The sequence below is a fragment of the Numida meleagris genome, chromosome 1, assembly GCF_002078875.1.
Source record: "Numida meleagris isolate 19003 breed g44 Domestic line chromosome 1, NumMel1.0, whole genome shotgun sequence".
In the NCBI taxonomy this organism is placed as follows: domain Eukaryota; kingdom Metazoa; phylum Chordata; class Aves; order Galliformes; family Numididae; genus Numida; species Numida meleagris.
Window position 1 is genome coordinate 192,513,226 of NC_034409.1, and position 16,489 is coordinate 192,529,714.

Sequence of the window (16,489 nt, forward strand, 5' to 3'; positions counted from 1 at the left end):
CGGTGCCTTCAGCTGCAGTCTGCTTGCCCGGTGGAAAGGGGCTTGTGTAAAACAGCAGCTCAGGGGGTGACAGGCAGCAGCTCACTCTGGACAGCCTAAGGTTTCTGAATGCAATGTTCTGTGCTGTGAATCACCCCAAACCATGCTCACCCCAAACCCCTCAACCCCAGCAAATGAGCCCCATGTTAGGGCACGTGCAGGAGTACCAGTAGTGAGTGGACGCAGCTGCTCAGCACAGCCCAGAGGGCAGCACGCTGGAATGAAGTGGGTCAGGGACCACTTCCAGCCTGAGCACTACTGGAAACCTAGTTAGGGAGTTTTGCTGTACCTGACTTGTTGGAGACAGGTGCGGTTTGGCAGCACTCAGCCACTCTGGGATCCCTTTCCTAATGGGGACTTTGCCCTGCCTGGAGCATCCTGGGACCCCTGGGGTGAGCGGCTGCCCTGCATCAGTTTCCCCACTGCTGAACACCAGCCACCAGCTGATCTGATGGATCAGGAGCTGTGCCAGCATGGGGAAGCAGGGGGCTCCCTGAGCTCCCGGGAGCCTTCCTGTGTGCAGAGAAGCAAGGTTTTGTGCTGCAGAAATAGGAGAGATTCCAAAAGCAGCTGCCAAATTTCAGTCCTCTCCCCAGCACACAGGGTCATAGAATCGTTGAATCATGAAGGTTAGAAAAGCCCTGCAAGATCCCCAAGTCCAACCCCAACCCATCACATCATGTCTATTGACCATGTCCCTCAGTGCCATATCTCCGTGGTTAAACACCTCCATCCCTGGTGACTCCCCCACCCCCCTGGAGAAGAGGGGCTGGCCATCAGGACGTGTCCCACTGCCCCCTTGGGAATATGGTCACTGCTGACTGCCCTGGGATGGAGGGCAGCTGGGAATTCCCACTGCTGCAGGACACGTGTCCAGCCTTTGCTGAGTAACCAGGGGCCGTGCACTCTCCTGGCTCTGCTGGAAAATAGGAATAAATACAAAAAGCACGAAATATTTTTTCAGTTGGCTGCTACACTGCCTCAGCAGAAATATTTTCTGCTGCCTCAGAATTCTGACGCAGCACAAAAGTGAGCCAAGGGCCTTATCACTGCCCGGCCGCGCTCTGTTTGCACCAGCCGCGTTATCGCCCCATGGCAACCACACACAGCCATGACTCAGCACGGCGCTGCTGCGAGCTCCTTGCACCAATGGCTAAAGCATCCTGCTGCAGAAAGTGGGCTTGAGAGCCCACCCGAGTGCCCTGCTGCAGGGCAGCCTCAGCATCGTGGCCCTCGAGGTGGGGGAGCCAGCATTTGTGGGCTGTTCCCTGTCTTCGGATCAGCTCAGCCCCACAGTGCTACCGCTGTGCGGGACCCCTGGGAGAAAGGAGTCATGTTGTGCAGTGGTCTCACCTCGTGCAATGTTCTCAGGTTGTGGAGCAGTCTCATGCTGTGCAGTGATCTCATGTAGTGCAGTGGTCCCACTTAGTGCAATGGTCTCATGCAGTGCAGCGGCCTCAGACTGCGCACTGGTCTCATGTTGTGCACTGGTCCCAGGGGATACAGTAGTCTCGCATTGTGCAGTGGTCTCATGCAGTGCAATGGTCTCATGTTGTGCAATGGTCTCATGCTGTGTACTGGTCTCATGCTGTGCAGTGGTCCCAGGTGGTACAATAATGTCACACTGTGCACTGGTCTCATGTTGTACGACAGTATTCTGGAGGTTGGTGGCCCTGCCTGTGGCAGGGGAGTTGGAACCTGATGGTTCCAACTTGAGGAACCTTGAGGTCCCTTCCAACCCACACCGTTCTACGCTTCTATGTCGTACAATGGTCTCATGTTGTGCAGTGGTCCCAGGTTGTGCCAGGGAAGGTTTAGATTGGGCATGAAAAAGAATTCCTTCATGGAGAGGGTGGTCAAGAGAGGAATGCCCGTGGCAGTGGTGGAGTCCCCATGCCTGGGGGTATTTAAAAGATGTGTGGACATAGTATAAGGGCTTAGTGGTGGTACTTGCGAGGTCAGGTTGATGGCTGGGCTTGGTGATCTTGAAGGTCTTTTCTGACCTCAATGATTCCATGGTTCTGTGACTGGATGAAAGAGGCTCTGCCCAGGGCACGGTGTTGAGATGATGGTGTGGAGCTGTGGGGAGCTGAGCAAAATTTGTGATGGACTTCAGGCCCTTCCCTGGTCCACTGCCAGCATTCACTGCTTCAAAGGCATCAGGGGAACATAACCTGTGCAGAAAGTGCGTTCCTCACCCAGTGGTTCCATGCTGCAAACAGGAGGAGGAAGGCCCTGCCCTGAGCACAGCAATGCACCTTCCTGGCCCCACAGGAACCTTCCTTGCTCACAGGCACCTTTCATTAGCAAGCGCCTGGGGCTGCACAGTCTGGGACACAGCTCTTGAGGCTACCACTGAGTGCTGGGTACCTGGGGGATGGGGTCCTTCCCAGCTCCCTTCTTGCCTGCAGCTGGGGAACACCCAGCGTCCAGCCTTGGGCAGTGGCCTTGCAGCCACTTTCTGCTCTCCTGAGCCTACAGCTGTGAGTTTGGACCCTGCACTGGCAGAGCCTCCTCTGTAGAACTCCCCAGTTCACTACTGTGCTGAATGGGCACGGGTCACTGGTAGGACACAGTGTGACATACAGGACACAGTATGACCTATAAGACACAGTGTGACCTGTAAGACACAATGGCTCCTGTAGGATGCAATGTTACATGTAGGACACAACTGTCACATGCAGTACACAATGCCTCGTGTAGGACATGATGTGATGTGTAGGATCCAATGTCACATACAGGACACAACATCACCCATTGGACACAACGTGGCTGTAAGACACAATGTGACATAAAAGACACAGTGTCACTTGTAGGAAGCAGTCACATGCAGGACATAAGGTAATGTATAGGACACAACATCTCAGAATGTTTGAAGACATTTTTGCATTGCTGCCTTCCTGGTCAGAGCACTATAATTCACAGCCCTGCCTCAGTCTGTGGCATTGCAATCATTTATTTCACCTGAATGGTCCCAGAAGGGTCCTTCTCTGTGGCTCTGGTTCTCCCCCCTCCCTCTTCCCACACTCACCTCCTGCACAGAACCCCCTGGGGACACCTCTAGGAACCCCACACTGCGGGGGCGGGGGGGGGTTGCTCAGCTCCCTCCTGGCCCATCAGCTGTGCTGTGTTCACTTGGCACTAGTCTCAGTGTTTTGGGCACTAGTGATGAAGAAGACCCCTCAAATCCTCCCCTGCAACACCTCTCCTCTCCCTAAGGACAACGATGAGAGCAAAACTCAGTTTCCCCATAGATACCATGGCTGCACAGCAGTGTGACACTGGGAAGTGACAGCAGCTGCCGGGTGGAGTTGTGCCCGCGTGTGCCAGCAGCAGCAGAACGGACCCCGGCCCACTTCTGCTAAACCCAAGGGGAAAAAGCAGGCAGTGGCGTGGTGGGTGCAGCCTGGCGCTGGATTTATCTCGGGCTGCAGCCAGGGTGGTGAGGAACTATCTGGTGTGGGGCTGGCAGGGCGTGGGGCTGCCGGGGGGCGATAGGGGGGCAGCGGGCAGCGGGCTGCACTGCAGCTGATAGGGGGTGTTGTGCTGTGGGGATGCTGCTCCGAGCACTGCAGGAAGGGCTGAGCCTGCTCCTGGAGAGGGGTGCTGTGATGGTGAGCCCCTTGCCCCGAGCCCCGTCTGCTGCTCCTCGGGAAGTTCTGCGCTGTCCCTTGCAGTGTGCCCCAACACTTCCCACCCCGGTGTTCCTGGGGCTCGGTTCGCTCCCAGCCCAAGGCAGGGGCTCCAGTGGGAGGACAGAGGTTGGAACTCTTGGTCTGGGGTCTGTGTCCTTGTGCAGGGTAGATGGACACCCTGGCAAGGATCCCGGGCACCCTGGTGAGGAGCAGGGGCGAGAGCAAAGCATCAGCTTGGTAACAGGCAGGAAAAGCCTTACCTCAAATGACAGTGCCTTGGGACACCTGCTCATCAATGCAGAGCTGCTTTGGCCCATTTCTGGATTGCTTTTGCCTGAGTTCTTCTGCCGAGGGATAACCCAGCAGCTGTGTAATTGAATCATTCACTTTTCTCGGAATATCCTGGCTCTCACACCTGACCTCGTGCCTTGCATCCCTTCCTCTTGCTCATCTCTGAACAGAGCCTGGAGCAATCCTTTACAAGGATATGGGGAGAGGGGTATGTGAATAGGGCCAGGACCCTCTGCTGCAGTGCCCCAGAGGTCCTCTGTGCATTTCTGTGCATTTCTGCTGTGAACAGCCCCAAACTGCACACTGAGACCAAAATTTCAGACACACGAGATTCCCTGTGTTATTAAACCACCACAGCACAAGGCTGTAAGCCAGCTCCTGTGCTGATGTTTGCACTGCAAGTAACTTGTATGGCATGAAGCCCAGGCCCTGAGTGCCTGACACTGGACCACATGAATAATGACCTGGGCACAGCCAGGGCTGCTCCGCGCCTCGTGGATTCAGGGCTAACATGCACAAAGGGTTAAGCTTGGATCCCCAAATGACACATCTGCGTGAGGAGTGAGCCCATGCCCCCCGATGAATTTCACTGCACTCCTTAAGGCAACAGGAGGTGGACAGCTAGAACCAGTGCTTTGCTGTTAGTTTATTTTCACTGATACAGTCAGAAGTTTATGAACAGCCTGCAGTGCAGAAATGTTGAGTTCCTGACCTCTGAAAATGGAATGAACAGGCTGAGGTGCCTGCAGCAGCATCCAGGCTGCAGGGCCAGGGCACTGACCTCTGTCTGCCACAGACCCAGTGCTGTGTACCACCAGACACCGTGGGAGTGGAGCAGTGCTCATGGAACCCACGGTTATATTCCCCCTTAGTTTATTGCTGTGAAACAGAAGCCGTTTGAGCTGTCTTTAATCTGAAGGCAGAGTGCTGAGGGATGAGCCAGGGCTCAGTTAGATGGCTCTCCCTGCAGCAATAGCATCGAGCCCTCTGCCTGCTTGCTGTGAAACCACGGCCTGCTCTGACTGCACTGTGCCATGCCCGCACCTCTTCTGGGGTCTCTTCTGCCTCCTCTTCCCTCCTAAGGAAATGGCATCCTCAGAAATCCTTGGTGCTCGTGTTCAGGCATGGCAAGGTGTATAAGTTATGGTGATTCATGCCAGCTGGTTGCTAATTTTCCTAAATTTCTCATTAAGCATGTCCTGAGAGGGCCCAGAGCAGAAGCTCTGCCTGTCCCTTTGGGTCTGTGGCTGTTCTGTAAGACTCTGCCCCAGTTCTCTTTTTGGGGTACATCCAGGCTGTAGCCTGAAGGCTGCTTTGCCCCTGGAGCAGCTCTGCATCAGCAGCGTGGCAAGGATCGGTCAGCTCTGCACCACATGAGCTTGCCTTGGTACAACGAAGAGCACCTCTGCTCTGTTTCCTCTTCTTCCCCCCGCCCATGGCTCTCAGGACCACCCTTATCCACCTCAAGGAGATGTGATCCTGCTCCACTGTGCACCCATGAGAGCAGACCTGAGTGGGTCACAGTGTGGGACAGGGACCTGAGGTTTCTCTCCCCTGTGCCTGCTTTTCCATGGAGTCCAGAAAATCAGCGTTTATTGACCACAGATCCTCATTAGCAGTAAAGGTGCAGGGCTCTCCTCCGAGCACTGTGTCCAGTGCTTCCTGCTTGTCCCAGCTTTGCTCTCCACTCTGCCTCCCCTCCCCGAGCTCTGTCATGCTGCAGGCCCACATGCAGAAGAAAAACATCATTATCTTTTTTATTGAAAGTTCAGCTCCACCGAGCTGAAAATGAGACTCCCATCACAGATGAGGCAAATACATTGCTAATAATAAACCCAGACGTAGCTTGGATTTTATCCTTAGCACGGGTCTGCCAGGCAAAGCAGACAGCAGGAAGAGAAGTAATAACCGAGCAATAACGGAGAGGGGCACGCCAGGCTGTTCACTGCCCCCCAGCTGTGCATGCAGCTGTCCTGGCCAGCTCTCTGCTCAGTGCTGTGCTGCCTGACACAGAATGAGAATATCTGCGTGCGATTTGGGGGTTGCACGTATTCGATTTCATTCTACGAGCCTTACTAAAAACTGAAGAACTTCAGAAGCCTTCGGATCCCCCCAGGAACCGTGGGCGTGTGGCTCCGTGTCTGCTCTTTAGGTGAGAAGGGCAGCATGCACTGGCCACCTGTGTGATACACTTATCTGTGCTGAGCAGCCCGCGCCCTGCACGGCATTATCGGAGAGCCCCGGTGACCGCCTCGCCGTGGCAAGGGGCCTCGCACGGGACTCAGAAATTCGAAATAAATAGATACATAAATAAATAAATAGATAATGCCAAATAAGAATTTCTCCTAGGGTGCTGCATCTGTAGGGTGACTACATCCATCGGCGGTCCCAACTGGATCACACTGGGATGTCCACGCATCGTAGAATGGTTTCAGTTGGAAGGAAACTTTAAAAACCATCTGGTCCAATTCCCCTGTGCTGGTTCCCACTGCTCAGTGCCGCTCCATGGAGGGCGGTGGGCCAGTATTGATCTGTAACTGGCACAGGTCAAAGGTCTGGATCATGGAATCATAGACCCAGAGAATCCTGAAGGTTGGAAAAGACCTCCCAAGATCGAGTCCAACCATCAATCCATCACTATGATGCCCGTTAATAGAATCATAAAATCGTTTGAGCTGGAAGGGACCTTCAGAGATCATCCAGCTCAACTACCCTGCATTGAATCATTAAGGTTGGAAAAGACCTCCGAGATCATCAAGTCCAACCATCAATCCATCACCACCATGCCCACTAACCATGCCCCCAGTGTATGAAGCCTCCCAGGCTGCCTCTGAAAGAGCCAAACCCCACAGCCCTGCTGGGGTTCTGCATGCCTCCTGCATCCTGTCTTTGTGTGCCCATGCACAGGGGCACAGTTTTGCTTGTGCCTTTCAGTCCAGGAAAAGCAAAAACCAAGTTCAAAGGGAGAGTGAGTCCCAGAGCCAAGCAGAAGCCTTTGCTCAGGCTCTGAACCAGGGAAAGGAGCATGACTGGTCTGGCTGTAGGGTGGCTGGTCCTGCCGTCCTTGTGCAAGGCCTTTTATTTCCCAGAAGAGAGAGCACAAGGGAGATTTAGACTGAATACAAGGAAAAGGTTGTTAACAATAAGGGTGGTGAAGCACTAGCACAGGTTGCCCAGAGAAGTGGTTGATGCCCTGCCCCTGGAGACAGTCAAGGTCAGGCTGGACAGGGCTCTGAGCACCTGGTTAAGCTGAGGCTGCCCCCGCTCATTGTGGGAGAGTCCTACCAGATGGCCTTTAAAGGTCTCTTCTGACTCAAACAGTTCTATGGCACTAGGATTCTATGATCCAAAGTTACATAGCTGCATCCGGGCACAAGAGCCCTCAGCATCCCCAGGGACCTGATGCTGGGCAGAAGGGCCAGGGAAGTGTGCAGGCTCATTGCCACCTGTCTCAGAAATACCCCCAGGTTTAGGGAGCCTGTAAATGCTGCAGAGGAGCCAACATCTGGGCACTGCAGGCATGAAGCCATTGGAATGCATCATGCTGAGAAGGGTTTGGTGCCTTCTGCAGGGGTGCTATGTGCAGGGCTGCAGTGAGGACAGTGAGATAAGGGCTGCTGTGTCCGGAGCCGCCTGTTAAGCTGGTCACTGGCTATTCATGGAAGACCACACCTTGTGCACGCTGACCACCCCATGGACTGAACCCCCCGGCATGGATCCCCCCCGTCCCAGCCAATGACCCCACAGCGCGGGGTGGGGAGGAGCTGCTGGCAGCGGATAAAAGCCCCCGGGGTCTGCAGCTCAGCTCCAAGCTCTGTGTGCTCCCGCAGCCGCACGCCAACCCCACCGCCACCATGGTGCACTGGTCCGCTGAGGAGAAGCAGCTCATCACCAGCGTCTGGGGCAAAGTCAACGTGGAGGAATGCGGCGCCGAAGCCCTGGCCAGGTAGGTCTGCTGCTGGGCATCGGCTCGGCTGCACCCTGGGTACAGAAACCATGGCAATTTTAGGAGGGAGTGTTAACGGTGTGTGCTTGTGTGCCCCATCTCTCTGCAGGCTGCTGATCGTCTACCCCTGGACCCAGAGGTTCTTCGATAACTTCGGGAACCTCTCCAGCCCCACCGCCATCATTGGTAACCCCAAGGTCCGCGCTCATGGTAAGAAAGTGCTGAGCTCCTTTGGGGAAGCCGTGAAGAACCTGGACAACATCAAGAACACCTACGCCAAGCTGTCGGAGCTGCACTGCGAGAAGCTGCACGTGGATCCCGAGAACTTCAGGGTGAGCTGTGTGGGGGTTGTCCGTCTGTCCCTCCATCCTTTGACCAAAGTGTTTTGGGGTAAATTAAGTAGCAGATATTTTAGGTATTGAAGAGAAAGGGGCTGGCTTGGATGGGAAGTGTATCCTTAAGAAGGAGAGGGAAGGCTGTGCATCTGATAATTTGAAGGAAGGGGCTCCAGGCTGTGACAGATCTGGGGACAAATACAGGGAGATGCTCTGAGCGCCTGGAGGCTGGAGAAAAGCAGAAGGGAGGCTGAGTGGTGCTGAGGGTCAAGGAGATGAGGGCCATGTGCAGCTTCTCCTCGGCACATTCTGCCCCCAGGGGTGGGAGAACCTCACCCCCTCTTCTTCCAAGGCAGACAGATATGGGTGGAGAGGGAAAATGTGGGATGGAGACTCGGGGATCATCAGGGGCTGGGTGCTGATGGGGAGAGATCAGCAGACTGGGATTAGAGACAGAGAGGTCTGGGTGTGGGACAAGGTCAGCGGATGAAGGAGGGGAGCAGGAGGGGAGCAAAGGAGAGCAGGGTGCTGGGGTGGGCTGTGGCTGCGGGGGCTGGATGAGGCTGTTGGCTTCCATTCCTGTCCCTGCTTTGGGGATGCAGCAGGCAGACGTGGCACTGACTTGAGCCCCAGCTCCAGTAGGCGTGGGGATTCACAGCAGGGAAAAAAAGAAAAGAAACTCAGAAAAGGTTTGGGAATACAGCTTAGAGACTGGAGAAAGCAGGTGTGAGACAATGCAAGGACGGGGCAGGTGGATCTTGGTGCTTGTGGTGAGCACAGGACATTTTCCTGCAGAAAAAGCATCTCTGAACCCCTCAGAGCAATGGGGTTTTGCTGAGACCCCTGGGTCCTGTGAAGGGTGGGGGTGCTCCACACCGTACTGACCCCATTGCTTCCCTTCTCCCCACAGCTCCTGGGGAACATCCTCATCATCGTGCTGGCCGCGCACTTCACCAAGGACTTCACCCCGACCTGCCAGGCTGTCTGGCAGAAGCTGGTCAGCGTGGTGGCCCATGCCCTGGCCTACAAGTACCACTGAGTGCCCAGAGCAGGACACAGCTGTGAAAGTCAATAAAAAAAACACGTTGCCTGAACTGCTTGGTGTTCTCTGTTGTGGGGACGGTGGGAGCAGGGGGGAAAGAGGACTCAGGGCTGCTGGGAGCATCATGGTCCAAAAAGACAGCCAGGTTTGCCAAAGTGGGAGACAGCTGGGGACATCTGGGGGCAGTGGGCTTTCATCCAGCTCTTGGCACATCCCAGCTCACCAAGCAGTGCCTTGGGTCTGCAGAAATCACCAGGGAATATTCTGCCCGATTCTGCGCAGAAGGCAGAGCTGCAGGGCCAGCAGCTTCCCGGCCCGCAGTGCGTGCAGGGGTATAGATTTGGAGAGATTCCCTCAAGGTAGCTTAGACTGAAAAATGTATCCTCAAGAAGGTGGTAAAAAGCCTTTTCTGTATCAGATGAAAATGCTCCTTCCAGGAGCCTCGGGCATTCTGAGCAGAAGATGCTCTCTGCAAAAAGATGTAGATGTCTGGAAAGGAGGGGCCAAGGGCAGCTTTTACATAGGACCAGACCATTTTTAGCTCAGATTGGCTTAATGAACAATGATTTTTCACTGTAATGGAAGAGTTCTGTGGAAGCACATAAGTTTAATTCAGAAGTAACTTAAAAAACAACAACAGGAAAAGAGACGTCTGTCTCAGAATGATGAAACCCCTGTTTTGCATGATTTAGGAATATGTTTTCTGCCTTCCTGCAGATAAAGCAGGGATTTGCACTTGTGACCCATCTGTGCTACACATCCAGCCTGTCTGACAGGCAGAGGATGCAGGCATGGGGGGAAAAAGCAAAAAACCAACAGAAACCAGTGCAGCTTTCCTACAATGCAACATGCTGCCGTCAGGCAGAAAATGGCATTTCAGCATTATTTTGGGAGGCGGGATTGTTCCCAGTGCCTTGGATTCATCCTAGTTAGAGGAGAAGTCCAAACCCCTGGGAGTTTCCAAAAAGAGAAAAGGTGCCCAGTGCTTGAGACAGGGTGGACACTGGAGCCACGCGATGATGCGGGTGCATTTAGCGGGGCGGAGGCACAGAGCACATACCCTGTTTGAATCATAGAATAATTGAATCCTTAGGGCTGGAACAGACCTCCCGGATCCTCAAGCCCAACCCCAGCCCACCCCACCATGCCCACTGACCATGCCCCTCAGTGCCACACCTCCACGGATGGTGAACCCCCACTCCCTGGGCAGTGCCAGCACCTGACCACTCTATGGAGAAGAAATTGTTCCTCATACCCAACCTGCCCCTCCCCTGGCACAACGTGAGGCCATCCCCTCTCATCCTATCACTGTTACCCAGGAGCAGAGGCTGACCCCCCCCCGCCACAACCTCCTTCCAGGAGCTGTGGAGCCACGAGGTCTCCCCTGAGCTCCTCTGCCCCACACTGACCCATCCCATCCCCTCAGCCGCTCCCACAGCGCTGTGCTGCAGACCCCTGGCAGCTCCATCCTTTCTCTGGACACTCTCCAGGTGACAGCTATTGCAGCCTGAGCTGAGCCCTCTTTGGAGCTGTCCCTGCTGTGCAGTGGGCTGCATGGTGCTGATCTCCCTTGGAGTTGGGACACATCTTGTGAACACTCCTCAGGGCTGAGAGATCTCTTCCAGCTGCAGAACTTCAGTGGCCAATGTCATACATAACTTATACCACAGGGCATTAAGATCCTGCACTGGAAACCTTGTATTTTTATTATATCATCTGTGCAGTAAGTAATGAGCTGAGCCTTGCCATCAAACCCTGTGGAACATCACCTTTACAATATTTTACTCCAATGAACTATTTTTGCCATTAGCTATTTTGCCTATTACCTACTATTTTGGCCATCACAGAAACAAAGTGGGAGCAAAAACACTCGCAGGACCGATCAGCTTTCAACTCAAGCCATTGCATTTTCTGGAGGAGAGAGAAGAGCGACTGGCTTAGGTCCAGAGACTGTACATCTGCCAGTCCTGCTGATAAGTAAAGCTTGGCACAGGGTGCTGCTTGCTGCAATCAGAGTGACCAACAAATGTTGCTTATTTTGTGAAGGCCCAGAGCTGCCTCTTGCTGCCAGCAGGATGATTTATCCATAATATCTTTGATATCTTCATCAGTGACACTGACAGCGGGGTCACGTGCACCCTCAGCAGCTTGTGGGTGACACCGAGCTGTGGGGTGCAGTGACACAGCAGATGGGGATGGACGGGATGCCATCCACAGGGACCTAGACAGGCTGAGCAGTGGGCCCAGGTGAACCTCGTGAGCTTCAACAAATCCAAGTGCAAGGTCTGCACCCAGGTGGAGGCAACCCCCATTTCCAATACAAGCTGGGGGATGGAAGGATTGAGCACAGCCCTGCCAAAAAAGACCTGGGGTACCGGTGGGTGGAAGCTGGGCATGAGCCAGCACTGTGCCCTCCAAGCCCAGAAAGCCAACCAGATCCTGGGCTGCATCAAACGCAGCGTGGCCAGCAGGGAGAGGGAGTGATCCTGCCCCTCTGCTCTGCGCTGTGAGGCCTCAGCTGGAGCACTGCACCCAGATGGGGAGTGCTCAGTGCAGGAGAGACATGGAGCTGATGGAGCGCGTCCAGAGGAGGGACACAGCAATGATCCAGGGATGGAACAGCTCTCCTACGAGGACAGGCTGAGAGCTGGGGCTGTGCAGCATGGAGAAGAGAAGGCTGCGAGGTGACCTGAGAGCGGCCTGTCAGTATCTGAAGGGGAGCGACAGGAAAGAAGGGGACAGACATGGTTGGACTAGGTGATCTTGTAGGTCTTTTCCAACCTAGCTAATTCTATGATTCTATGACTCTTCAGCAGGTGCTGTGGTGACAGAACAAGGGGAAATGGCTTCAAGCTCAAACAACAACTTTTTCCTTATATATAAGGAAAAAGTCTGTTACAGTGAGGGTGGTGAGGCACTGAACAGGTTGCCCAGAGTTGTGGTGGATGCTTCATTCCTGGAGACTTTCAGGGTGAGGCTGGACCAGGCCCCGAGCAACCTGATGGAGCTGTGGTGTCCCTGTGCACTGCAGGGGAGTTGGATTAGACGGCCTCCAGAGGTCCCTTCCAACTCTAAGGATTCCATGATTCTATGATTCTATAAAACAGAAAAGTTCCTGTCCATGGAATTTGGCATGGCCCAGTGTGCACCAAGAAGCAAAGAACCACGCGCGGGGTTCCTCCAACCAGACCAAAGGAGGCAGCAGGATGGAAGGATGCTGGGGAAGGGCCGTGGGTGAAATGAATCTGTCCCATGTGGATGCAAATGAGTTCTGTTTTAGAGAGATGCATGAGATGGAGTCATTCCTGAAGGAGACCTCCAAAGTAGAGTGTAGGGCTGGGACTGTCTGAGCTGTTCTTTTCTTTTTGCCAGGCATCCCTCAGTCATCTCACTGTTCGGCAGAAAGAGCTGAGTGCTTCTTGCCAGCCTTGCAGACAACTTCCAGTCTGAATCCACCTCGCTGTGACCTCATTGTGGACCAGTACCAACCCGCTGCAAAGGGGGGCATGCAGCCTCTGGTTCTGCTCAGACCATCACATGGAACAGGGCTGAAGGAGGAGGAGCAAAAGAGGAATCAGGTGAAGCTAATGACACTGGCAGGACTGCTTTTCCTGTTTTTTGACAGCCGCCCCTGCTAGTAGGAAACACTTTGAATCAATGGACAACTATGGACAATAATCATGGAGAACTATGGTGGACTGCTATGGAGAACTGCTACGGACAGCTATGGAGAACTGCTATGGACAACACAGACAACAACTGTGGAGAACTACTATGGGCAACACAGACAACAACTGTGAAGAACTACGGTGGGCAGCAACTATGGTCGAAAGCAAGGGACAACAGCCATGAAACTCTTTGTGAGTACTGACAAGAAAGGGGAATCTTGCATTCAAAGCATGAGGCCTACATCTGGGGTAAGCATTGAGCTCTTGTTTCCCAGAAAGCCTCTGATCCTTCAGTTTGGGGCTGATGATGCCTAGAGCTGTTCACGATGGATTCCCAGGAGTGCAGGCACCAAAGCACCATCAAGAGTCTGAAAACAAGGCCAAGGCAGAGACTGCGAGCTCTTTGACGTCACAGTCTATCTCATTGGATCTCCTCCACAAGTTCAGTCCCTAACCACCAGCAGTGATATCAGAAACCTATGGCCATGGAGGGGCCACGCAGGCAGCTCCACCTGCACTCGGGGCTGTGGCTGCGAGAGCACGGGTGTGAGATGAAGCTGGTCCACTTGAAGACAGAGGGGGAATGGGCCTCTTTTCCCCTTGGACAGCATCCAAATTTGCTATCTTTCCTTCTGCAGCTCAGCTCCCTCCCCAGTCCCAACCAATGGCAATGTCAACTGAGATTAGGGCAAGCTGTTACTAGTGTATAAAAATCCGTGGGCAGACTTTGGCCTCACTTCCTACTCATTGTTCAGGGAAGCCCAAAGCAAAACCTTCAGCTGCCGCCATGGTGCACTGGTCTGCTGAGGAGAAGCAGCTCATCACCGGCCTCTGGGGCAAGGTCAATGTGGCCGACTGCGGGGCTGAAGCCCTGGCCAGGTAGGTCCAGCTTCTGGGCATCAGCTCGGCTGTACCCAGGGTAGAGAAATGGCTGCAATTGAAGCTGTGTGCTTGTGTCCCCCGTCTCTCTGCAGGCTGCTGATTGTCTACCCCTGGACCCAGAGGTTCTTTGCATCCTTTGGGAACCTCTCCAGCCCCACCGCCATCCTTGGCAACCCCATGGTCCGCGCCCACGGCAAAAAAGTGCTCACCTCCTTTGGGGAGGCTGTGAAGAACCTGGACAACATCAAGAAGAGCTTTGCCCAGCTGAGCAAACTTCACTGCGAGAAGCTGCATGTGGACCCCGAGAACTTCAGGGTGAGCCTCTGGGGAGAATAGGCAGGAGCTGTGGGACTGAGGTGTGCAGGAGGAGGGATGCAAGCAAGTGGGGTGGATGGGCACAAAATGTGGAGTGATTTATGCACAGTCTGCAGAGTGAATAGAGAGATACAATACCAGCCTGGAGCAGCCAGGGAGCAGAAGAGAAGAAACCGAGACAGGATTTGAGGGGAGGAGATGAGCTTGGACGTGAAGGAATCGTTAATCCAGGAAAGAAAATAAAGATAGCCATTCAACAGAATGAGGGGATCTGATCCAAAGGAGAGCCAGGGGAGGGGGGAAATGAAGGGAGAGAATAAACCCACCCAGAGCTGAGAGGGGTCACTGGCACAGCTGGCGCAGGGAAGGTGTTTGGCGGGGGGGAGATTCAGCGTGTTCTAACATCCCGGTGAGTGCCAGAGAGGCAGGAACAGGGCTGTGCATGTGCTGCAATAGGTCAGCTCCTTGCTTTGTGATGGATCTCCGTCACTGCCCTGGGCTGGCTGCATGGTGGGAAGGAGGCGGGGACAGCACTGGCTGATGGTTTCTCTTCTTCCTCCTTCGCCAGCTCCTCGGGGACATCCTCATCATCGTCCTGGCCTCCCACTTCGGCAAGGACTTCACTCCTGCCAGCCAGGCTGCCTGGCAGAAGATGGTGCGTGTGGTGGCCCATGCGCTGGCCCACGAGTACCACTGAGCCCCACAGCCACCTGGAGATGCTCCCGGCGTCCTCGGGGTCTGCTGGGCTGTAACTGCCAAATAAACACCACTGCTGCAGTCAGGATGGGGTCTCTGCCTCTCTGTGGGTCGGGGTGGGGGCTGCCCTGGGGGCTGGGAATGGAACGAGGTGCTCACATACACGGTGCTGCAGGACGTGTCTTGTTTCCATGAATTCCTGCAGGTGAGATTTGTCTAAGCTGGAGAACATGGTGATCATTCAAGACCTGAATAAATAAACATACTGCAAAATACAAATAGGAACACTCTGGTTCTGCACTGAGGCATACGCAGCATCACTGTGTTTAATGTTGTAACCTTCCACAGCTCACATGGAATGAATCTTCGTACAAAAATGTGCAATTGCAGTGAGATGAGGTGCGTTGTTTGTAACTTTTTTGATGGAAGGAAGCATGCCATGGAGCCAGGAGCTGGACTTTATGATCCTTATGGCTCCTTCCAGCTCAGGGTTTTCTATGATTCTATGATGCTGGTTTTCTGCCCTTGTCTAAATTGTTATCATTCTCAAATTATTAAAGGCAGAATTTAATAGTCACAGCAATCTATTGTGGCAAAAAATACTCCAAGAACGATCATTCCACATACAGAAAGGACAGAGCACTTGGCTTCACTGCCCCTACATCTAACTTTTCAGCAGCAAAAGTTCCCTGAAGTCCCCACACCACGCAGAGGGCCAGGGTGCTCACCAGGCTCCCATTCCCATTTTAGCCCAGACGTGGCTCACAGCATCCCTGGAGGTCACAGAGCAGCTCAGGGACACCTCTGGATTCTGGCACAATGAGTTCCTGCCCGCGCCCTCCCATCCCGTTATCAGGGAGAAGGCAGAGGGCACAGCTGCAGCGCAGACATGCACCAAGCTCAGCCCTTTTCAGCATGGCCCTTCTACCAAAGTAAGGGTGCAGAGGAGAATGGGTGCAGCTTTGAGCACAAGTGTCAGCCACAGCCCATGGCCAGCGCCAGTGCCTTGCTCCGTGGCCACCCATCCCCTGGGCCAGCTGGTGCTCTGTGTGCAGCCAGGTCCTGGCCCCATTAGGTCCATCCCAGCTCCAGCCCCTGCTTGCTGGCAGCAGCCCAGTAGCCCCAGGCACCTCTCCCAACATATTGTCACGTCACTGGGTCAGGTGCTGCCTTCCTGCCACCAGTGAGGCTGTCCCCGGTGTACCCACTATGTCCCACCACTCCTAGGCCATCTGTGAGCTGATGCCGTGCAGTTGATCCCTGTGTTCTGTGTTCTGAGCCTGCCTTGTTTCCCGTTGCCAGGAGGCTCTTTGAGGCAGGAGCTCTGCAGAACTCTGCCCGCGGTTCACCTAGCGCTACCCTGAAGTCAGCAAACTGCTCAATAGCTAATGGGAAAGAACAAGAAGAACCCAAGCCTGGCAGGTCCTTCAGGAAGAGAAAGAGAGAAACCACATGCACGCAGCTGGTGTGTTGGCAGGAAGGACCCAGCAGACCCAAGTCGTGGTCTCCTGCCTCACAGCAATGCAGAGTGCTGAGGTTTGCACCGTGTGAGGGGCACCGAGCCTGGCACGTGCCCTGCTCGCAGAACTGGGGGGGGGCACACGGTGCCGTGCCCACACTGCGCATAGGGGTGCATGGTG

The 16,489-nt window shown here is 54.3% G+C and overlaps 2 protein-coding genes across 2 annotated transcripts; both read left to right on the top strand.

Annotated features, from left to right (window-relative positions):
* Positions 372–9,340, top strand: LOC110392012 (hemoglobin subunit rho). The gene is made up of 3 exons (XM_021383957.1): positions 372–7,911; positions 8,021–8,243; positions 9,157–9,340. The coding sequence occupies exons 1-3, from the start codon at positions 7,820–7,822 to the stop codon at positions 9,283–9,285; spliced, it is 444 nt and encodes a 147-aa protein (XP_021239632.1). The 5' UTR covers positions 372–7,819; the 3' UTR covers positions 9,286–9,340.
* Positions 12,368–14,935, top strand: LOC110392040 (hemoglobin subunit beta/beta'-like). Its single transcript, XM_021383989.1, has 3 exons — positions 12,368–13,835; positions 13,931–14,153; positions 14,722–14,935. Exons 1-3 carry the CDS (start codon positions 13,744–13,746, stop codon positions 14,848–14,850), a joined length of 444 nt encoding a protein of 147 aa, XP_021239664.1. The 5' UTR covers positions 12,368–13,743; the 3' UTR covers positions 14,851–14,935.

Excerpts from the sequence above, each read along its gene's own strand:
- LOC110392012 (XM_021383957.1), top strand. The coding sequence starts at position 7,820 with ATGGTGCACTGGTCCGCTGAGGAGAAGCAGCTCATCACCAGCGTCTGG. Across the intron at positions 7,912-8,020 it reads GGCGCCGAAGCCCTGGCCAG|GCTGCTGATCGTCTACCCCT; the intron begins GTAGGTCTGCTG and ends ATCTCTCTGCAG. Across the intron at positions 8,244-9,156 it reads TGGATCCCGAGAACTTCAGG|CTCCTGGGGAACATCCTCAT; the intron begins GTGAGCTGTGTG and ends TTCTCCCCACAG.
- LOC110392040 (XM_021383989.1), top strand. The coding sequence starts at position 13,744 with ATGGTGCACTGGTCTGCTGAGGAGAAGCAGCTCATCACCGGCCTCTGG. Across the intron at positions 13,836-13,930 it reads GGGGCTGAAGCCCTGGCCAG|GCTGCTGATTGTCTACCCCT; the intron begins GTAGGTCCAGCT and ends GTCTCTCTGCAG. Across the intron at positions 14,154-14,721 it reads TGGACCCCGAGAACTTCAGG|CTCCTCGGGGACATCCTCAT; the intron begins GTGAGCCTCTGG and ends CTCCTTCGCCAG.